Source organism: Passer montanus, unplaced genomic scaffold (assembly GCF_014805655.1).
Source record: "Passer montanus isolate IOZ18808 unplaced genomic scaffold, ASM1480565v1 scaffold140, whole genome shotgun sequence".
NCBI lineage: Eukaryota > Metazoa > Chordata > Aves > Passeriformes > Passeridae > Passer > Passer montanus.
In genome coordinates this window covers 448937-472389 of record NW_024360942.1, presented here as the reverse complement: position 1 = coordinate 472389, position 23453 = coordinate 448937, and the positions used below count along the sequence as shown (strand labels likewise).

Here is a 23453-nt window from a genome sequence, read left to right as displayed (position 1 = left end):
GCACCCTGGGCTCCCTGACAGCTCCTGGAGCTCCCTGACAGCTCCTGGGGGCTCCTGCAGCACCCTGGGCTCCCTGACAGCTCCCCGGGACTCCTGTGGCACCTGGGGCTCCATGAGAGGTTCTGGGGGCTCTCTGACAGCTCTTGGGGGCTCCCCAACAGCTCCTGGAGGCTCCTGCAACACCCTGGGCTCCCTGAGAGTTTCTTGGAGGCTCCTGCAGCACCCTGGGCTCCCTGAGAGTTTCCTGGAGGCTCCTGCAGCACCCAGGGCTCCCTGACAGCTCCTGGGAGCTTCCTGACAGCTCTTGGGGGCTCCTGTGACAACCAGAGTTCCCTAAGAGCTCCCCGGGACTCCTGCAGCACTTGGGGCTCCCTGAGAGCTCCTGGGGGTTTCTGTAACATCCAGAGCTCCCTGAGAGCTCCCTGACGGCTCCCTGGGGCTCCTGCAGCACCTCCCCAGCTGGCAAACACACACCCAAGGGCTCTCAGTCTGCTCCAGGTTAGCAGTTTGTGCTGGATTTGTGCTTTGCAGGGCAGTAGGTCAGGTTACAGAGAGCAAGTGCCATCTGCTGCTCTGGCTCTCAGCACTGACACTGGGCCTGCTAGGGGAGTGCCACTGCTCCTGTGGCACTGACACCAGCCCTGTCCCCTGGCACTGACACCAGCCCTGTCCCTGTGGCACTGACACCAGCCCTGTCCCTGTGGCACTGACACCAGCCCTGTCCCTGTGGCAGTGACCAGCCCTGTCCCCATAGCACTGACACCAGCCCTGCTCCTGTGGCATTGACACCAGCCCTGTCCCCTGGCACTGACACCAGCCCTGTCCCCATGGCACTGACACCAGCCCTGTCCCCGTGGCACTGACACCAGCCCTGTCCCTGTGGCACTGACACCAGCCCTGTCCCCACAGCACTGACACCAGCCCTGCTCCTGTGGCAGTGACACCAGCCCTGTCCCTGTGGCACTGACACCAGCCCTGTCCCCGTGGCACTGACACCAGCCCTGTCCCCGTGGCACTGACACCAGCCCTGTCCCCGTGGCACTGACACCAGCCCTGTCCCCAAGAGCTCATGGGCTGCTCAATACCTTCCTAACTCCTCTAAGCAACTTAATTTTCACAGAATCACAGAAACATCAAGGTTGGAAGAGACCTTCAAGGCCAAGTCCCAGCAACAACCCAGCACCACCATCATCAGCCCCAGAACGTGTCCCCAGGTGCCACATTCAGACACCTCTTGAACACTTCAGAGATGGTGACTCCACTCTCTCCTTGGTCAACTTATTCCACTGCCTGAGCCCTCCTGCAGGGATTTTTTTTTTCTGGTATCTAATCTGAACCTCCCCAGTGCAACTTAAGGGCTTTTGTCTGAGACACAGCAATGTGGGGTTTCTGTCCCTCTGTGAAATAACGTTTCTACAAAGGCCCCCTGCAGAAAGCTGGCAAATCAGCTAAACTTGCTGAGCAAACGGGCACCACAGAGGCAGATTATTTCCTGATGTCATCCCAGGCTTCTAGAGGAGACAAATTTACTAGTGAACTTTTGTATTCCTTTAATTCTGCACCAGGAAACCCAACTAGTCAGGGCACTGCATGCATAAGGACTGTCAGGTCTTAAAGAGCCTGGGCTCCCAGGGGGAGCCACTTCTCCAAAGGTGCTGTGACAGCAGAACCTCCCACCAAAGGTGCTGTGACAGCAGAACCTCTCACCAAAGGTTCTGTGACAGCAGAACCTCTCACCAAAGGTTCTGTGACAGCAGAACCTCCCACCAAAGGTGCTGTGACAGCAGAACCTCTCACCAAAGGTTCTGTGAAAGCAGAACCTCCCACCAAAGGTGCTGTGAGTGACAGCAGAAGCTCTCACCAAAGGTTCTGTGACAGCAGAAGCTCCCAGCAAAGGTGCTGTGAGTGACAGCAGAAGCTCTCACCTCGGTCTCCCCAAGCCGTCCGTAGTTCACCTCGTAGAGCACAATGAGGCCGTTGGGCTCCTTTGGCTCCTGCCACTTGAGGTGCACAGTGTTCTTTTCCACCAGCTCATGGGACACTGGGCCAACGATGTCATCAGCCTTAGCTAGAACCAAGTTCAAGATCAGGTTTAGTTTCATGTCTTTGGGCAAAATTCACACCTGCCAATACCTCATCCATCCTCTCCCACATGGACATAAGGTGTCCTTACATATTGCAGCTGCCTCCCGTGGGACAAGCAGCATTTTGGGAGCAGCACCAAGCCACAGCAGGGCTCAGGGACAGAATCACCTTCTGGCATGGTCCTGGCACTGACATAAGCTGCCACGCTGCAGCGGGACTCCTGGGCATCGTGGTTGCAGGCGTGCAGCTCGATGCGGTACCCGGTGAAGTGGCGCAGCCCCGAGATCACCAGGGACTCCTTGGACAGCACCTTCTCAAAGGGTTTCTGCTCCTCTGCACCCTCAGCTGCTGCTGAATTGTTGGGGGAGGATGGGATGGTGGGTAACACCACGGTGGCGTTTGCCACGGAGCCCAGGTCTCTTCGTTTTCTTGACGGCCTGTCAGACAACACGGTCACCACGTCAGTGTTACAGTCAGTGTCAGCCCCTCCAGCTGGCAAGGAAGGGGCAAAATGGGAGAGCTCAGAGTGCCACTGAAAACTCAGACTTTGAGTGCCACTGAAAACCCAAAACTCAAATTTTTGCTGCTGAACTGAACTTTCCACTGCCACCTCTGACTAGCAGCCATGGCCAGCCCCAGCCCCAGCAGGGATTTGCTCTGACAGGTCTCTGCCACCTTCCCTGCTTCCTCTGCCCTCCCTGGTGCCATTCTCCTCCTCCAGCAAAAGGCACCAGCCAGAAAGCAGAGTTTGAGATGTCCTGATATTTCCAAAGCAATGAAGAAATTCAGCTTTTTTTTTAACCAAGACATACATTTTTACAAAATTTTGTATCCCCCAGACTCTTCTCCCTGCACAACTGCACACAGGGGGACAAAATAAAAATAAACCAATCCAAGCTTCAAGTATTTACTTGAGAATTCAAGTTCCCCTGGGTCTCTCAGCTGTCTAACTTTACCAGGTTGCCTCGGATGCCTCGGGCAGGGTTGCAATGCTTTGGAGTTCAGCCCCCACCCTGGAGCTGCAGCCCCGAGCACACCAGGTCACACCACGGCCCCACTCGGTGACCTCAGATGTGCCACATGTCCCAAGTGTCACTAACTTACATTTATAAAGCAAAAGGCCACTCTCCCAGCTCTCTGGAACACATTTGCCACTCTCACCCCCAAGGCTGAACCTCGATGGATACACAAGGAATTTTAACCTTTTCCCAAGAGATCAAACCTATGAAGTCCTTTTCAAGGCATGCATTTAGAACTCATGATTCTGATTATTTATTCACTGTGTGGTTTTGTTAACTGAATGTTGCTCCTCAGGTTATTGCATTTCAGTCTGAAAATGTGATTTTTTCACTTGTAAAACCAGCACCTGCAGCTGACCATGTCACCTTCCCTGTCTGCATCTGAGTGCCACCAGACAGCTTTAATATCAGGTTTTATCAGCAAATAAACAGAATAAATTCAACAGAATTAAGAAGCATTCAAAAATTTCATTTTCTTGGCAAGAAAAAAAAAAGAAGGGATAAGTACCAAACCAAAAGTGCCAAAAGTGCTCAATCTAACACTCTTATGTGCTGCCACACATTTGCCATGGGGAATGCCAGGTCAGGAACTAACCAAGGTGGTGAATCAGTAACTGTATTCAGTTACACAAAAGGAATTAATGCCAGTTGAAATCCAGACCATGTATTTTAAGGGGGTGATGATCTTTTTGTGTGTGTGTGCATGTGTGTGCAGCTATTAAAGGGTACAAAGAGTGACCTGATCTGAACCCACACTTGAGGCATCTCCAGGCTCTAAAAATGTAACAAGCTGTTGAAGCAAATCTTTGCTGCTGAACTGAACTTTCCACTGCCACCTCTGACTAGCAGCCATGGCCAGCCCCAGCCCCAGCAGGGATTTGCTCTGACAGGTCTCTGCCACCTTCCCTGCTTCCTCTGCCCTCCCTGGTGCCATTCTCCTCCTCCAGCAAAAGGCACCAGCCAGAAAGCAGAGTCTGAGCTGTCCTCAACCTGAACACTGAGCTGCACACAACACAACACAAATATTCATGGAGTTGTCATCATCACAGAATGGTTTGGGTGGGAAGGGACCTCAAAGCCCATCCAGTGCCACCCCTGCCATGGCAAGGACACCTCCCACTGTCCCAGGCTGCTCCCAGCCCTGTCCAGCCTGGCCTTGGGCACTGCCAGGGATCCGGGGGCAGCCACAGCTGCTCTGGGCACCCCAAGCCAGGGCCTGCCCACCCTGCCAGCCAGGAATTCCTTCCTGCAGAATATTCATCCACCTGATGACAAATAAGGATGGCAAACAGCAGGTTCAGCAAGCACATTCCAGCTTTAAGATTTCTCTTTCTTAATTACTAATTAACTCCTTTTGGAGCTGCTGTTCCCTCAGCCTGTGTGGTGCTGTGAGCAGTGTCCCCTCAGGATGGGGCAGAGTTCAGGGAGCCAGCACTGGGTCACGCCACCTCCCTCCTTGGGAAGGATTCCTCATGGTCAAACAGGACCTGGTTTGCATAAAAGCAAAGCTACACCCTCTGTTTATCCAGTGTCAATGCAGCTGATCCTCATGTTCAAGGGAATTTTGTTTTTCACAAGTAAAACAGTAATTTGACCACCAATGCCACACGGAGTAAAATGCAATTCCTTCCTTCTCAAGTCACAGAAAGTTAAGAAAAGCTTTTGAAGCTGTAAATCCCCAATCTTCCCATATTTATTATCCTGGATTTGCAGCAATTTTCTTGCCAAATTCTCTGTATTTTCTCAGAGTTGTTCCAGTGTAATTTGCATTGAGGCCATCTCAGCAGCTCCAGGGAGTTCCCTGTGAAACCCTCAGGTTCCTCCTGTCCTCACAGGTGACATGGGGGGCCTGGAAGTGACCCCTCAGCACACACAGTATGGCCTGTGCTGGGGGATTCCAAAAATGCTTTTGGCACCTGAAGCCACGCTTTTCCACACCCCTGAAACCACCCCAGGTCAGCTGGCCCAGCAAAAGCGTTTTAGATTTGTCTGTACAATTAACTAAATTGGGAAACAATAAGTTTTAAAGAGAGTCATTCCTCAGATCTTGCTCCCCAGGAATATTGGGAATGGCACAAATGTGTGTGACAGAGGACAGGGACAGAGACCTGGGGCTGCTCCTGCTCTTGCTGCAGGAAATAGCTGGAATGTCACCCTGAGCAGCAGCCACTGAGCTCCCCTCTGCCTCTCAGGACTTCTGAATCTTTCCCTGCTTCCCACAGAATCGAGGAGGGGTGAGGCTGGAGGGCACCTCTGGGGATTCCCTGACCCCAGCCCCTGGCCCAAAGCAGGGGCAGCTGGAGCAGAGCTCAGGACCACGAGGGATCTCCAGGGATGGAGACTCCACACACCCATCCCTGGGCAGCCTGTGCCAGGGTGTGACCAGCCCCGAGCTCCAACCCGTGCAGAACTCCTCCAAAATGAGAGCAGATAACCCAGGAAAGAAGAAAAAGCATCAAAGAAACAAAGATGGCCGTTTTGTTCAGCCCCAAAGGGGACCTGGAGTGAGCCACTGCCAGCTCTGCCTGCGCAGAGGAACATTCCTGAACTTCTAGTTTGGCTTTTTGTCACTGCCAGAGAAAACTGAGCCCCAGGAGGTGTGACAGTGGCTCCTGGAGTGGGTAATCAACGTGCCCAGTGGGAAGGAACTGTGATTTCCAAAGGGTGAGATCAGCCCTGCACTAAGGCTGGATCCTGCCCAGGGATCAGATCGCTGGGAACAGGGCAGGAGGGGAGAAATGGCACATGGAAAACAAGAAGATACCAGGGAGAAACTGCTGGGATTCTGCTCCCCTGGCATCTCATGTTCCCTGCTGGCCTCATCCCTGAGATTCCTCCCGTGACTGGCAAGCTCCCTCTCTCCAGGAGAGGCCACACAGCACCTCAGGAGAGGTCACTGAACTCCCAGGAGCCACAAAAAAAGCACCTGAAGTAAACCACACTCCCTGCTCCCTGCCAGGTTCTGTGAGCAGGTGATAGCACAGTATTCACAGGAAAAAGAATTCTGATTTATGTGCTGACAGCCTGGAGCCTGCCAGGGAAGACGAGCAGGGCACGTGGCAGCAGGGAGGCCTCTTCACCACTGGCTTGTTTTAGAGGATTAGTTGGCCATGGGATGTGGGGATTTTTTCCTCAGGAGGCTGACAAGGTGGCACATCCTGGTGATTGGTTTCTTCCTAAAATACATAGCCCACAAACTGGCCTGAGAAGCATCCTGGGCTGGCTGCACAATAAAATTGGGGGTGGGGAAAAGAAAAAAGAAATCAGACTGTCAGAATTGTCTGCCTGCATCAGGAGTTTGGCTTTTGCATATGGCTTGGTTCTCCTCTGCTTTGGAATATGTCATGTCCTGGCATCCTGTGGCACACTGGAGCTCATCCTGATGGGCACCAAGAGCCAGGGACCAGCAAAAGGAGGGGTTCTGCCCAAGCTTCCAGGTGAGGACTGCAGGCACCAGGGCAGGGAACTCCAGGGATGCTTTAACAGGGAAAATGCTCAGTGCAGTGACCCAGCTTTTGTCAGGCAGCTGCAAATGCAGGTTTGCTGGCTGAGGGCAGCAAGCAGAGAATAAATTTAGAGCACAAAAGGCATGAGAGGGAAGAGGGTAAATCACCACAGATTCTACCCTGCTCCCCAGCACTTCCTCCCCAGGCTGCAGATGAAGTGTGAAGACATTCAACACCACTTAATGTGACACCAAGTGTGCCACTGCAAACAGGACATTCACCACCCACAGCACTCACATTCCTCATGGTATTGGAGGTATTTCCCACACTAAGTGAAGGCAGACCACAAATACCACGCTGAAGGACGAGGCTGTGGCCTGGTAAACTGCCCTTCTCCTTTCTTTTCAACTCAATGAAAAACCTGACCACAAAATTTCAAGACAGGAAAAGAAAATCGCTATTTTTGGCATCATCTGATGCCAGACGAGCTGCAGGCTGTTTGTTAAGGATTCTCACTTTATTCTTGAGCTGAGGAGAATTTAGGGACAGGAAATGAAAGCAGGAGCTTCCCAATCTGCAGGAACATCTGTGGTAGGTGCTCTGCTCTCCCCATTCCAAGACCCATATCCAGCTGGGCTAGACAGGCTCACGGAAGCCTGGCAACGTGGCTGTGTCCAACCTGGTATTTTTATTTAATCCTCAATTACATCTCCCTGCCCCTGACCCCTGGACAGTCCTGTCTGATGTTCTCACCTGGGCACAAAAACCTCGTTGTGGAGATAATTCTCGAAGGTCTTGCGGAAAGCAGACTCCTCCAGCTCCTTCTGGATCTGGGAGTCTGTTTTAGGACAGGAGCAACATTCCCCACTGACATCCTCAGCTTCACTCTGATTATACTTCTGGGGGTCTTCAGATTCAAAAGGAGGAGACCACGTCCTTGAGGGCAGCTTTAATCCTGGGGACAAAACAGTTTTAGTGTCACTTGTGCCTGTCTTGGCAGAAGATGTTTATCCTACAAAAAGATCCCAAACCAGTGTACACAGGATTCATGGCACATTTGGGCAGCTCATATTTCACATCCAGGGCTGAGCAGTTCCCTCTTTTCTGACAGGCCTTTAATTCAAAAATGCTATTTTTGAAATGGAGTTTGGATGCTGCTTTATCCCAGTTCAGGTAACACAGAGCAGTAGATGAGATTTTGCAAGTCCTCAGTGAAATTCTGTGGTCTCAAGGAATTCCAAACCAGGCACCAGCTGCCTTCAGAAATTAACATGGCCCTGAGCTCCAGCAGCACCCGAATTTTCAACTTTACTATCTCCATTGCTGATATTAATTTTATAATTCAGTTTAAAAGGAGTGAGGGCAGAAGGGAAATTCCCCAAAGGAAAAAACACGTGATTACTTTGTAAAGAATGTTTTTAGACCTTTTGCACATACCTTGGCAGCAGCACTTAACGTAACAGAACAGGAAGGGACAGAGCTGATTCCAGAAAATCCTGAATCCAGGAGGATTGGGCCCCCAGAGCCCCCCCAAGGCAAAAACCACAGAGCATCCCCAAGACAAAAACCCCAGAGCATCCCCAAGGCAAAACTCCAGTTCTGGGAGAGACTGAGGGAAAGGCCTGGAGGGAGAAGCACCCACTCACCTTTCAGGCAGTAATCGAGTTCATAGAGCTCACTGTCCTCTGCCTGCTGCTGCCAGTACACCAGGTAGTGTGTGATGTTCCCGTTGGGCTCCGAGGGCGGCTTCCACTTGAGGATGATTTGGGATGAGGAGTTGGAGACAGAGATGGGATCTAACGGGACCGACGGAACTGCGGGGTGGGGGAGAGACAGCGGTCACTGCACTGCCTCAGAGCCTGGCAAGGCAGGCACCAGCACAGGCAAATTTCAATTTCTATGGCAATCAAGCATTCCCTGGCACCCAGCAGGCTGGGCTGGACCATCCTGGAGGTCTCTTCCAGCCTTATCTCAACAAGGCCACACAAACTGGACAGAAGGGGTGCCCACTGGCACCATCTGGAATCACACCTCTGGTTTAGGAATTCCCTCCTGCCAAAGCAGGGCAGTGGGAGCTTTCCTGGATAATTCCTCCCTACCAAAGCAGGGCAGTGGTAAGTTTCCTGGAAAACCCCCAGACAGACTTAGTCAGGCCTGGTTTTAGCCCAGGAGGGTGCTGCACTGACCCGTGGCGTTGGTCTGCACGTAGATGATCTCGCTCTTGGCGCCGTACGTGCGCCGCTCATCCGAGAAGGTGACCAGGGTTTTCACAAACACTGCATACTGTGTCCAGGGCTTCAGGCCCCTCAGGAGCCACCCTGGCTGGGCCTGGGCTTTGGGCTCGTTGGAGCGTGGTGGGGGATCAACATCCACAACTGTCCAGCTGTTGGAGCCACAGGCGTCCTGGCCATCGAACTCCGTCACGTTCTGGTAGGGACTTGAGGAAAGAGAAGGCTCCAATTAACAGAATCCTCAATCAGGCTCTTAAAAACATTTCTAAAGACACACTGGAAGTTATCACCTTTCAGAGAAAGTAAAATCATCTCATGGTATTTATTCTGAAAGGGAGGCATTGGGAGCTTTGTTACCTGGGTCTCCAACAGCATCACAGAGTAGGATCTGTGCCACACATGACCCCAACAACTAAATCCAGACTGATTATTGTTAGCTTTATGAAAATCAGCTTGGTTACCTTGATTCTAAAAGAATCTTTCCCACCCCAAGAAGGAGAAAACTCTCAGTATTCCACAGAGATAGTGGGGAGATGAGAAACTCCATGGTTCAAATATGTGTGTCTAGAACAGCAGGAATAACTAAAGTCTGGATTGTTCTTTAATGAGGAATTGTGACTGTGCACAAGTCAGGGATCTTAATGAATGCTTTTATAGAAGGATATCACCGGAAACTTTAGTGTGGGAGCCACAAAATCAGAGACTAAACAGCTTTGCCTACAGCAAAAACATCCAGCAGGTTTAACATCCACCTCTGAATGCCAGCTGCTGCTGGTGGCAGCCCAGCAAGGCCACTGCTGTGTGACCTGAGGGGATCACTTACGCCTCCTTGTAGAACAGCATAAACCCCAGGAGGTCACGGAAATCAGGGGGCCAGTAGGGCTCCCACTTCAGCAGGATCTTGTCATGAGAAGTCCTAATGGAAGAAAATTTCAGCAGTTCGTTTTCACCTGTAACAAGGGAGAAGTGACAGTAGTTTTATTGATGCTGAAAAATTAAGCATCAAACAAAATTAAAATCTTGTTTTTAATTTTCTTAGAAGTTTAAGATAAATGTGAGGATGTTGGCACTGAGAAGAGCTGCCCAGTAAAACCTTATCTCACTTGGCAGCCATTCCTACCTCAAATCAGTGGCTGGTATCGATGCCCTCCTAAGGTTAAATTTTTCTATGATTCCATGAAAATGACTCTGTAGAAGAGCTGAACTAAATTCTAAAAAGTGAGAAACCTAAAGGCAACACATTTCACAACTGATGATGATCTGCACAGCTGACCCAACAATATGGTTTGCACAGAAGGCAAGAGGCCACGGAAACGAAGCAGAAGAATTTCCAGCCCTGCCCAGGACTAGTGAGGTCCCTCTGCAAACAGGAGGGTGTTTGCAGGAGGATGGAGCTCAAGGGACATGGTACTACATGCTTTTGCCCCCAGCCCCAGTCAGGCTCTGACTGAATTTGCTATTCCTGCAGTAGCTGCAACAGGAGGAAGAACATTTATTTCACTGGCACCACATCCAGAACAAACAGGGGTGCTTTTTTTTCCCCCCTTTATATTTTTTCTTTTTCAGTAAACAGGATGCTGCCAGTGTGAAAGCTGAGCTTGAAATGTAAAAGCAAACAAAAAGCCAAACAACCTGGCAAGCTGTGGTTTGAGGTGGGGGTGGCACAGACACCAGCTCAGCAGGGTGAGGGTAAAGAGAAATGCAACTGTCTCCTCCAGCTGCCTTCACACCAAACACCAGCCCAGGAGCCACAGGCAGAGCTGGATCTACCCAAATTCAGGTTCATCCCCAGTGTGGGAAGACTTTTTCAGTGTCCCACGGGAGGAGATGAACTTTAGAGACAGCTGATTCCTTGTGCTCCTTCCCTCTGCCCAGGCTGGAGCTGTGGTGCCCCAGAGGCTCCGTGTGTGTTTTTCACTGTCCCTGCCAGGTTTCAGGTCACAGCCATTGCATTCCCCTCTCCCACTGTGCTGGCCTGGCTGCCTGTGTTGATATGTGGGAAACCAGACCAGGAAACTGAGTCAACTGAAAGATCTTCACTTTTTAGGTCTGCTCACAAACAGCTACATCAACGAGGGGCAACGAGGACAGGACCAGAGATCACAAAATCCTGGAATGTTTTGGGTGGGAAGGGACCTTGGGCTCTTCTGGCAGTGCTGTCCCCAAAGCAGAGGTCCCAAGCTGCCCTGCAGATTGTGAGCCAGGACCTGAAATCCCAGTTCAGTCCATGCTGGGCTTTTTTGGTGGCAATACCTGCCCAAGCATCTCCCAGCTGCTGGAATACCTGCATGGATGGGTCACTGCCTCTGTCCCCATGTCCTGCACAGAATATCCTGAGCTGCAAGGGGCCCATGACCACCTGCACGTGCTCCTGTTCCTGTGTGCAGGTGAATCTCTGTGGGGCTGAGCAGTGAATCAGAGCAGAGAGACACCACCAGCTCAGAACAAAGCTGGGTTTTTCCTACCCCTGATTACTTCCACAACCTGGTTCAGCACAGAGCCCTGGTACAAACAGGGAAAAGGGGTTGCTGGTACCACTGAAAGGGAACAAACAGCAGGACTGGGGGTGCAGAAGGACTGCATTTCTTGCAGTATTGCTGCCAAAATAAGTGTCTGCAGAACCCCACCCTCAGCAGCACAACTTCAAAGCCCACCCTGTGCTGCTTGCTGACACAGGACCTGCTGATCATTGCTCCTGAAGAAAGCTGTTGGATGAAAAACCTCAGAGAGGCATTGCAAAAATTGTTGGAAAATTTTTCTCTGCCTGTTGTCATGGCAATTGCCTCACATGGCCATAGGGATGGGTGGAAATCCTGTTTCTCCCGTGTTTATTCCATGTTGCCTCATGACATGGGAAAAGCAGATTATGACTATTAATCAGGTACTCAGCAGTAACACAAAGTCTCAGCCTGGGCCGAGGTTACACTGTGCCAAACTCTTCAAAAAGACACAATAAATACACTCCCAGCCCCAAAAACCTCCCAGAGTTTTGTGGGACCAAGCGTGCCAGAGGGAGATGCCATGGGGACTTTTACTCGTGGCACAGTGACAGTGAATGCACAGGGAAGGGGCACACCTGCTGCTTTACCAAAGGGATGAAAAGACATGAAAAGGCCATAGAAAAACATCATGGGCTGGGCTGGGAGAAAGAGGAGCATGAGGAGAGCAAGGCAGAGGGAAAGGGAAGCAAGGCTGTGTTCTGAGACTCTTACACGAGGCCTGATCCCCGTTGGTCTTCAGGGCTATGTCATTCCTCTCCTGACGCCCCTTAGTCCCAGAGATCTCTTCCATCTTGTGGATTTCTGACAAGCACAGCTTGGGGTTGTAATGGAAGAAGAGTTTGCCCCGTGCAATAGTGAGGTTGTGTTTGCTCCAGTCCCAGAGCTGGCGAAGATTCTGGTTGTCCAAGGCATAAAAGGAATAATTCCTGAAAGCAGGAGAATGAAAACATGGGTTGGGAGGGGATGCATGGAAAACTCTTTTTGCACTAATCCAGACACCAAAGAAAAATAAATGCAAATTGTCTGCCCGGGGAGGGCACAAGCCATGGACAGAGGAACATTTAAAAATAACTTGGGAATTGTTTCCCAATACAAATCACCCTGATAGAACTGGCACCTCTTGTACTTCAAAACATTCAAATAAAGCATTTTTTGAGGGAACTCACCCAGCTTCGAGTGTCTCTCCTCTGATCAGATGGAGTTTCCGAAAAAAGGAAAGAGAAACCAAGGCGTAGGAGCGGCGGATTTTGAGGTAACCTGAGATTTCTTCTATCAAGCCAAGGTTTGCTTCCAGCTCAGCTGCTATGTTATCTACAGAGAGAAAAACATTGGGAAGTTTTCTGATATCACAGAGATAAACATCCATACATTACATGAATATTAAACCATTAACGTTAATATTAAACAATTAGCATTAATATGAAACAATTAAAGCCCAAACATTAATATTTAATTATATTAATTATTGTATTTGCTGAGACCCTCTTGGCAGGGAAGAATGATGAATCTGACTGCATGTTCTCAGAAGGCTAATTTATTATTTTATGATACTATATTATATTAAAGAATACTATACTATACTAAAGAATACAGAAAGGATACTTACTGAATGCTAAAAAGATAATAATGAAAAACTTGAGACTCTCTCCAGAGTCCTGACACAGGTTGGCACTGATTGGCCAAAGAGTAAAAATAACTCACAGCACAAACCAATTAAACAATCACCTGTGGGTAAACAATCCCCAACCACATTCCACATGAGCAAAACACAGGAGAAGCAAATGAGGTAAGAATTGTTTTCCTTTTTCTGAGGCTTCTCAGCTTCCCAGGAGAAAAATCCCAGGTAAAGGGATTTTTCCGGAGAATGTGAATGCGACAATTAATAAACATTAATATTTAATTTCTTCATGTTAATTCAGGAGAACTCGCATAAAAAAAATCAAATTAAAGCCTTTGCTTGGTGCTGGTTTCTCTGGGTGCCCCTGAGGGTGGTCAGAGGCAAGGAGGTGGGTGTCCCTGGCTGCCAGCCCCTGGTGCCCACTGCCCAGGAGAACTCGCATAAACCAATTAACAAAAACTGGTTAATTCAGGAGAACTGGCATAAACCAATTAACAAAAACCACCAAATGAAGGCCTTTGCTTTGTGCTGGTTTCTCTGGGTCCCTCTGAGGGGGTCAGAACCAGGGGAGTGGGTGTCCCTGGCTGCCAGCCCGTGGTGCCCACTGCCCAGGAGAACTGGCATAAACCAATTAACAAAAACCACCAAATGAAGGCCTTTGCTTTGTGCTGGTTTCTCTGGGTGCCCCTGAGGGTGGTCAGGAGGCAGGGGGTGGGTGTCCCTGGCTGCCAGCCCCTGCTGCCCCCTGCCCAGGAGAACTGGCATAAACCAATTAACAAAAACTGGTTAATTCAGGAGAACTCGCATAAAAAAAATCAAATTAAAGCCTTTGGGTGGGGCTGGTTTCTCTGGGTGCCCCTGAGGGCGGTCAGAGGCAAGGAGGTGGGGGTCCCTGGCTGCCAGCCCCTGCTGCCCCCTGCCCAGGAGAACTGGCATAAACCAATTAACAAAAACAACCAAGTTAATGCCTTTGCTTTGTCCTGGTTTCTCTGGGTGCCCCTGAGGGTGGTCAGAGGCAGGGGGTGGGTGTCCCTGGCTGCCCACTCACTTCCCCCGCGGATGTTGATGACCAGGCTGCCGTTGAGCACCGTGCAGCCCCGCAGCTCCTGCGCCGACGTCACCGAGTCGATGGTCTTCTCCTTGCCAAAGTCACACACCTTGGGGCAGGGCCCAGCGCAGGGCGTGCAGTGCAGGCTGCAAAACAGCACAGGAGGGGAGCAAGGTCAGGCAGGATGGCCCCAGCAGTGCCCGAAAGCTGAGGGATCAATCTGAAGTGATGATATGTCATCTGGTTTGCTTTTTAGGAACTTCAAAGAGAGGCACAGAATCATGGAATTGGAATGGATCTTAAAGCTCATCCAATTCCAACCCCTTTCCACATTTTGCACTGGAAAAGGTTGCTCCAAGCCCCATCCAACCTGGCCTTGAAAATAACTGCTGATAAATTTAAACGGTCTTAAACTGTCACTTCCACACTTCAAACCATCATTCCATCCCTTCCTACAAAACAAAATGAAGTGACCTGAATTATTGTGAAGAGGAAACTGGCCACGATGCTGCCCAGTGCTCCCCATCCCAGGGCTTTCAAGATAACAAATCCCAGCCCAATACTCATCTCAAAATCATTAACCAAACGTGTAATTGATGAGTGGAGAGCTGGCCCTGCATCTGTGAATCCTCTGATTGAGGACTGCACACAATGTTGCTTTAAAAAAAGGCAAGAATGTGCTTTGTGCTCTGGGGAAATACTGCTTAAATAGCACGAGCTGATGGCTTGCCCTGGTCACACCACCACAAGAATGTGTTCCCAACTAGTTCAGAGAAAGAAATGCTCTAGGAAAAGCAGGGAGCAGAGCTGTGAGGTCCCACTGGCAGCAGCCTGGAACAGCACAGGGGAGGCCACGGGGCTGTTGCACAAGCAGCACAGCTACTTTGGGGGCTGCTTGTTGGTTCTTTGGAGAAGCAAAACAGGAAATGGCAGAAAAAGTCCTGTTAAGAGTGAATTCCCTGAAATTACTATGGCAGGAGCAAATACATGCAAGCACAAAGTGACCAATATTCATAGGAACTCTGACTCACCACAATATAGAATGGTAATATGGGACAAACAACCAAGTTTTCAGTGATAAACAGCTCAGCACCATAAATTATTTAATTCCTTTGTCAAAACCCCCTGGGAATAGACAGAATGGCTGTTCCCTGCTTTGATTCGTGCTACACTTGTTTGTTACATTGTGCGTTTATGTCTGGCACAGCTTGAACCTGCTCAATGAAAGTAATTACAGGGATGGGGGACAGATATTCTGAGAACGAGCACTCCGAGGACGCTGTGCTCTCTTCATTAGCCACGGCCTCTCCCTGCTGTGCTTTTCCAGCCTGGTTCCCTGGCCTGAGGCTGCTCCAGAGGGGAGGGAAGCAGGGCTGCTAAAGCCTCTCCACTGCCCACGCCATTCCAGCTTGTGGATGCTCTTCCTCGTCCTCTCTCCATCTCCCTTTCCCACTTTTTCCAAACTTGACAGGAAGCAAGGGAAGAATAAACCACCAGCCCATGGCAGGGAGAGCTTTTAATGGCTTGAATTAGCAAGGTATTAGTTTGTAAATCATATTAAAGCAGACCAGGTGATTGCTCCAACACTAGAAACTCCTCCTGTGTGGATGCCATGGCACAGAGAGAGAAACAGCAAGCATTTCTCACAGCAGCTTGAGAGAATTTTTAGGGAGTTGTAAGGATGTGATAACTTGTTAAGAATAAACAATCTGCAGGTGGTGTTCTTCTACTTCGTCTGTCTGTTCTTCTCAAGGATGGTGCATGGGGAAGATGTTTTTGTTAGCTAGCCAATCAAATAGAATGTATTGCAGCACTCTGTATGAACCGCGTGGTTCTCTTGAACAAGAGGATTGTAGGAAGGATTGCTCTTCCTACAACCCTGCCTCTCACCTGTTCCTGTGTTATCTTTGGCGCAAGCCTCCTGGTCTTGACACAGCACTCAAACCCCACACCCAAGGAGGAACAAAGCCCATTTTTCACCCCGGCAGCCCAGGTGGGTACTCACTTGCTGGAGTTCATGATGTACCCCGAGGGGCACTCGTGCACGCACTCGTTGTTGTGGATGACATGGCAGCCCGACTCGCGCGCGCTCTTGCACTTGTTGTGCAGCTCCTGGCAGAAGGCGAAGGTGACGCAGCGCCAGCCCTCGAAGCGGTAGTGCCCGGGGGGACAGCTCTCCACACACCTCCCGTCCAGGTAGAAGTTGCGGCAGGCCACGCACCTGCCGGGGTCGTTGGGCTCCGTGCAGTCGCCCAGGCACTCGCTGTGGCAGCACTGCCCGTCCGCCGTGCAGCCCTGCGACTTGCAGGCAGGGGGGCACACTGGGGAGAACAGGGGAGAGTCACACAGAGCCTGCCCGCGTGTGGCCCCAGGGGTGACAGAGGTGACACCTGCCCCGAATTGTCCTGGCAGCTTCCTGCGCCAAGGGGCAGCCATGGAGGGGCTGCCTCATCTCCACTTGGTAGAGAAAATTCTGCCTCATGTCCTCCAGCTTTCAGTGCAAATTCTGCCTCATCTCCACTTGGTAGAGCAAATTCTGCCTCATCTCCCCCTTTCAGAGTCAATTCTGCCTCATTTCCACCATGCAGTGCAAATTCTGCCTCACCTCCACCTACCAGTGCAAATTCTGCCTCATCTCCACTTGGTAGAGCAAATTCTGCCTCATCTCCTCCACCTTTCAGTGTAAATTCTGCCTCATCTCCAGCTTTCAGTGTAAATTCTGCCTCAAATCCTCCACCTTTCAGTGTAAATTCTGCCTCATCTCCACCAGCTTTCTGTGTAAATTATGCCTTAAATCCTCCACCTAGCAGTGCAAATCAGTGCAAATTCTGCCTCATCTCCAAAAATTCTGCCTCATGTCCTCCAGCTTTCAGTGTAAATTCTGCCTCATCTCCAGCTTTCAGGGTAAATTCTGCTTCATTCTGCCTCATCTCCCCCTTTCAGAGTCAATTCTGCCTCATTTCCACCATGCAGTGCAAATTCTGCCTCACCTCCACCTACCAGTGCAAATTCTGCCTCATCTCCACTTGGTAGAGCAAATTCTGCCTCATCTCCTCCACCTTTCAGTGTAAATTCTGCCTCATCTCCAGCTTTCAGTGTAAATTCTGCCTCAAATCCTCCACCTTTCAGTGTAAATTCTGCCTCATCTCCACCAGCTTTCTGTGTAAATTATGCCTTAAATCCTCCACCTAGCAGTGCAAATTCTGCCTCATCTCCACTTGGTAGAGAAAATTCTGCCTCATCTCCTCCAGCTTTCAGTGCAAATTCTGCCTCATCTCCAGCTTTCAGTGCAAATTCTGCCTCATCTCCAGCTTTCTGTGTAAATTCTGCCTCATCTCCAGTTTTCAGTGCAAATTCCACATTTTAAGAACGTTTTTGAGGAGTCTTACCATTCATCCTCACAACTCATCAATGCTCATGTTCAAAAGAAGAAAACTGAGTTTTCCTGCTCCCTCAGCCCAGCACTACGAGGCTCCAGGAGAGCCTTGGTGGCTCTGGTGTCATTTCTGAAGCTCAGGAGTGATGAGACTCCACACCAAGAGCTTCCCAGCCTGGCACAGCCAGTTTCAGCCAGAAAATTCTCGTTCCTCAGTTTAAAGAAATGAAGTTTCCCACAGCAGTACTGCAAATAACACGTGTCCAACAGCACTTTTACACAACCCTCCATCTTTACCAGGATTTGCTTCCCATCTGTCTATCACCCTGTCCCTGGTTTCCTGGAGGAAGCCCTGGCACCAACACGAGTTCTTCAGTAGCTCTCCCAACAAGTCCACAAAGAAGGGCACCCACAAGTGTTATTGCTTGAGGGTTTTATGGTTTTCTTTTTAATTACTCATCACTTAGCACCCCACAACAGCTTTAACAAGCAGTTTGGGCTGTGAACTCCAAACCAAGCAGAGCAAACACTGTGAGTAGCTCGGGGAGGAGCAGGGGGGCAGGATGAACAAACCCAGGGAAGCTCCAGGGGAAGGCCAGTCCTGCCCCTCAGCATCTCCACGCTCAGTGTGAGAGGTTCAGAGGAGGCTGAAACTATCAAACCCAACTCTGTAACCCAGAACACACCAAGAGCTCCGTGTCAGGAAAGAGAACAGAGCTGAAATCAGCAACCCGAGAGCCAACACCAATGTCAAGCAGGGCTTCAGAACCAGGAAGAACAGCTTTAGATGGGGGACAGGGACCTGGATTTATCCTCACAGCCTTTAAGATGCAGCTGTGACTTGCCAAGATGTGGATCAAGATACCTCTTGTCCTCACCAAACCAGTGTTCTGTCTGAGGGAACACCTGAGCAGCTCCTGATGCCCTGCCTGAGCCCCCTTGGTGAAGGGAGACAGCAATAAATCCTGAATTAACACCACCTGCCTCAGCATTTCCCCAGCTTTCTGTCCAATACTCACTGTCCAGACATGAGGGGCTTTATTAATTAATTTATTATTTATTTTATCCTGACCCAGCGATGTCCAGAGGTGAAATATTATCTCTAAATTCTGGTTAAGGCACCTGAGCAGACCAGCAGTGGAATGTGGTCAAGTTTTATCCAGCCAAAGGAGCAGCATGTGGGAGCCACAGCACAACATGTTTGGATGATCCAACCCCCAGCTGTGTTAGGAAGAAAATCCCCTTCCGCCCCATGTTAGGAGATTGCAGAATTAAGTGTGCTAAAGCTGTTAATGCCATTCTTGGAATAAGCAGGACTAGATGAGGTAGTAAAGATGAGCAATCTCTGGTCTGCTCCAGCCTGATAAATCCCTTGAAGAAATATGAAACGTATAAAGCTGAAATTCTACCACAAGGACAATTTAATCTCAAATATCTTACTGCTTCTGTGTTAGTCCTTCAGTGCAGGTGTTTTCTCTGTGCATTGCTCATCCATTACAAAAAGCACAGGAATTTGTTTCAAATTAATTTCTTTTTCCAACTTTTTGCCCTTTTCTAGCAACAGGTCTTATTTTGTGAACCTGTCACAAGCAGTACTTGATTGAAATGCAATAGCCAAACAGCAACCTGCAGGTAACACCTTGCATTAGACTCAATATAAAATGGGAAGCTTGCTTTAAAAGCCAGGTTATACATGGATGTTTTAAATGGTTATACACAGATGAACACAGCCTAGCAACAGGTGTCCTGGCTGCAGTTTATTAGAAATATTTGCAACAGAAAATTCCAGAATTTAGTCCAAAGCACTATCAAACTTACTAATTCCAGCCTGGAATATCAAGGTTTGTGAGCAGGGGGAAAGCCTGGGCTGTTTCTCCCACACCTGCCCTGAGACAGAGATGTCCTGCAAGGAATCCTGCTCTGGTTGGTTCCTCCCTGGAGCAGGGTCAGCTTGAAAAGCTGAAAGCACTGAAGCAGAAGCAGGAATGGTTTGTGGGAGCTGGAGGGCGAGTGCTGCCAGCACAATTCCCACTGTTCCTCACCAGTTTCCTCACAAAGGGAGTTTTCCCCTGCCTCTTTCATGCTCAAGAACTACAAAGTTTAAAGTATCCAAAAGACAGCATTTGTTTTCCAAGGAGCAGCCAGGTAATTGGGAAAAGCCAGCCCTAATGCAAAGCACCCGGTGACACATGGCACCTACTTAACATTCTGTCACACAATATTTTTATTTAATTTGTTATGGAAACTAATCTTCAAAGCCCTCTGCTTATTTACACATTTTGAACTCAGCTGCAAGTATTCACAGGGCAGAAACCGCCTAAAGTCCCCACTCCAAAGGTTTTCAGAAGATACAATTAAACTATTTTAAAACCGTTCTTAACGTTTCTCTTTTTCCTGTTCCGCCAGCTTTTGATGTCTCAAAGACAGCTCGAAGAAAGCAAAGCACCCAAGGCAACAGCTCTTTTTCCATTAAGCACTCAAGACCAGAAATTCAATCACCATTTTGTGCAAATCCTCATTACCCAAGATCCTGAACAGATGTCATGACATTATCAAAGTCTGCATGCTAGAGAGCACCTCAAGTTGTGTAAAAACCTCTCCAGAGTATCTTCACTGTGGTTTCTTACAACTGTTTCTCCAGGTTATGTCACTCAGATGGGCCAGAAATACAGGTTTTGTTTGGGTTTTTGCTGCCACGTTGTGCTTTCACTGCAGGCCAGCACTGAATAAGTTTGTGCACCTCATTGCCCTTCTCCACCGAGGTCTGCAGACCCCAACAGTTGCCATGGCAGACAGAGATTTCCCTTTTTGCACAAAGAAATTGGCTCCTCAGGGAATGGTCCTGGCCCCAGAGCTCCAGGAGCGTTTGGGCACCGCTCCCAGGGATGTTCAGGGTGGGATTTTTGGGGTGTTTCTACTCAAGGATCTTCATGGGTCCCTCCCAATCAGGATATTCTGTGGTTCTAAGGTGGCCTTTTGGGAGCTCTAGCATGTGGGGAGGCTCAGGGGAGGATCAGCCACAGCCCCCAGCCTCTGGTTAAGGGCTTTGGACAATCAGCACAGGGGAAAAAACAACTCACAGAAAGTCCAACGGGAACTCCACAAACCCAAGCAAGGGCACAAAGGATCAGCTGTTCTGGGTAGGGGCAGAAGCCACCATGCTACACCACAAAAACTGCTGTGGGGCCATGGACCAGGACAAAGCTGCCCAGCACAGGCACAACACCTCCTCAGCACATCTGGAGGAGCTGGGTGTTCAAAACCCCTGTCCCAAAGCTGACCAAGAACACAACACCTCTTCAGCACATCTGGAGGAGCTGGGTGTTCAAACCCCCTGTCCCAAAGCTGACCAAGAACACAACACCTCTTCAGCACATCTGGAGGAGCTGGGTGTTTAAAACCCTTGTCCCAAAGCTGCCCAGGAGCCTGACATGAACAAACCCGTGGAGAAACGCGGCAACACGAGGGGCTCCAACCTTCCAGGGGCAAATAAATATTTAACTCGCTGCTAGCGTGGCTCCCAAGACTGAGGGAACAATGCCTTTCCCAAACCTCTCTGATTAGAGATTCAAACAGACATTTCTTGGTGCTGCTGGGGCCCGGCTGGGGGGGACAGGCGGCCGTGGAGTCAGCGCAAAGGAATTTCCACCTCCGGATCGCTCCGTGTTTCACCACTTCCCCGTGCTCCAGGTGGAAACAACACTCACCAGACTGTAAACACATTCCCGAGCCAGCACAGGTAACCAGGTATTTAACAGGCAAGTCAATTAAGCGTTAAGCTGTTAAAAACTGTAGTGTTTGGTCTTTTTTCTTATTTTCTGTTAATAAAGTGGTGAATTGTCCAAAAAAGAGGGGGGAAACACCATTCTGGGTAAGTTTTGCTGCTCCTTTGGGATTCTCTGCCACTGGGTGGGTTTTAATAGCAACATCCTGGGTGAGCTGAACTGGGTGTTCACACAGGTTTGGGTTGGGTAAGAGGAACACAGTTCTTTAAGGACAAATTCTGAACCACACACACGAACATCAAGATGCTGCACGTGTGCTGTCCAGGCACCACATGGGTTTGGGACTGATTTGTTGTGAATATAGGTGAATTTTTTAGAGTGGAATAACAAGCCCTGCGTGTGTGGATGGGGGTCAGTGGAGGCAACCTGGGCCACCATGGGTGTCCAGTGTCCAGCGGCCAAGCTGGCCAAACCCTCCTCGCACCAGCAGCTCCTGTCCCCTGCCTTACACAAACCCTATTTTGATTACAGACAAGGCAATTAGGAGGCTCCAGATCCAACGGAGTCCAGGACACAAAACAACTGCGGCAGGAGAACCGCCCTCAACCTCAGCCAATGCATTTGCTGCCTGCGCAGGGGAGGCATCCAAGCCAACCGCCCGCTATCTGCACAAGGCAAACAGCCTTAACCCTGCCAGCTCCCCGCCAGCCCTGGCCTCCCACCACCACCCAAAACATCACCAGCCCCACGCAATTTAATGCCATTTCATGCGGCTGAAGGGCTGCCCTGGCTGTTGTGGTGTTTAATTGGTGCGGGGTGTTTATAAGCTGGAGGGAGCCGGCACGAAGGCGGCGTTGCCACGGTTGAAAATGGCTTTTTTTTGGCTGAAAACGGCTTTTTTTGGGCTGAAAATGGCTTGTTTTGGCCGTGCCACGGCTGCCCTGGTGCCAGGGCTGGGTTGGTGTTGTGTTAGATGATGGGCACACGCACAGAACCCAAGGCAGAGCCCCACAGAAACAGGATCACAGTGCCCTGCACGCCCCTGTGGCTTTTCTTCCCCTCTTACTGTAAATGGCTGCGAGATGTGACATATAAATTTATCCCCACACACACAGAGTCCTGCTTGAGTTACGGCTGCAGAGGGAACTGTAATTTCATTTCCTAACGGTACAGTCCCGGCAATGACCTCCGCAGCAATGGGTTCTTGTGGTTCTAAACAAAAACAAAACCAACAAGGAAAGGAAAAAAAAATAAAAAGGAAACCCAAGGACTAATCACCCCCGGCAGTAACTCCTCAGTGTGTTGCAAGCATGTGATCTTAATTTAGTACTACAGAGCCTGGGCTTGCTTCCTGCTGCAAGTGCAGAGCAGCATCGCTGCTATGGAAATCCATATGTGTCTTACTCCTATAAAATCATGTACGAAATCCTGTTGTGCTTACACAGTAATTTTTACTCGATGGCTTTTGTTCTTTCACTCATTCTCTTCCAGTCAAGAAGACCTCTAATTCAGGCAGTTGTTAAGTGCCATTTGTCCTATAAATGTCATTTTTATCCCTAAACCTATTTTTTATTTTTTCCACTCATGATCATCTACTTTCTTGTGAGCATTTATCTGACCTGAACACATCAAGACAACACCTAATCCCAGTGCATTAATGTATCATAAGGCTGAAAACAGTTATTAAATTAAGCAAAACTGTGTCTGGTGAAAACTAAGTAAAAATTAATTCTAAAACTCACAGGAGATTGCTGCAAGCAAACCAGTGTATTGCAAACTCCACTGCATTGTGGCTCATTCCTTCAATTATTTCTTCATGTCACAGAGGCCAGAGAGGCAGAAACCTAAACCCCAAACCCCACCAGCAGCAGAAACGTGCCTGGGAGGGACAGGGCTGGAGAGCTCCAGTGGACTGTAAAAAGCACAAGGACTTTTGATCGCCTTGGTGACAAACAACAGCAGCTCCCCCAGCCCTTCCTGAGCCTACAAAATAAATGGAGTAACTAGAAGAACACAAAAAATAGGAAGCTAACACAGTGATACCAAAATCCTGCAGGCAACGCCCGGCGCTGGCCGCAGTGGTCAAGCAAAATTCAGGAAATAATCACGAGATGCTCAAGCAAATTTGATGTCACTTCTTCCCAGAGCTCAGCTGCTCTAACAACACTCATCCCTCCCTTTTCCCCAAAGACAACCAAGGAACAACCCTTCCAAGGGCTGTAACCCACAACAAAGGGCTGCAGTTCTCAGCACCAGCTCGGGAAGGAGCAAGTGCCAAATAAATCCCAGATTTTACAATCAGCACTAAAATAAAGTGTTATTTATAAAATAAGATATTACAGTACATAATGCCATGACCCCTCTGAACTGCGAGCTGGGAACGTTAGGAGGTCTGTATTTACAC

At 49.5% G+C, this 23453-nt stretch overlaps 1 protein-coding gene across 1 annotated transcript in view; it reads right to left on the bottom strand.

Moving 5' to 3' along the window:
• The window catches only part of INSR (insulin receptor), a 45399-nt gene that overhangs the window by 5092 nt on the left and 16854 nt on the right, over nucleotides 1-23453 (bottom strand). Inside the window, exons 2-11 of the mRNA XM_039700481.1 lie at nucleotides 15954-16269; nucleotides 13949-14094; nucleotides 12449-12593; nucleotides 11994-12208; nucleotides 9605-9731; nucleotides 8737-8987; nucleotides 8197-8364; nucleotides 7304-7505; nucleotides 2254-2522; nucleotides 1926-2068 (exon numbers count right to left, since the gene is read on the bottom strand). Of these exons, the coding sequence (XP_039556415.1) occupies nucleotides 1926-2068; nucleotides 2254-2522; nucleotides 7304-7505; nucleotides 8197-8364; nucleotides 8737-8987; nucleotides 9605-9731; nucleotides 11994-12208; nucleotides 12449-12593; nucleotides 13949-14094; nucleotides 15954-16269 (1982 nt within the window). The remainder of the gene's footprint in view (nucleotides 1-1925; nucleotides 2069-2253; nucleotides 2523-7303; nucleotides 7506-8196; nucleotides 8365-8736; nucleotides 8988-9604; nucleotides 9732-11993; nucleotides 12209-12448; nucleotides 12594-13948; nucleotides 14095-15953; nucleotides 16270-23453) is intronic.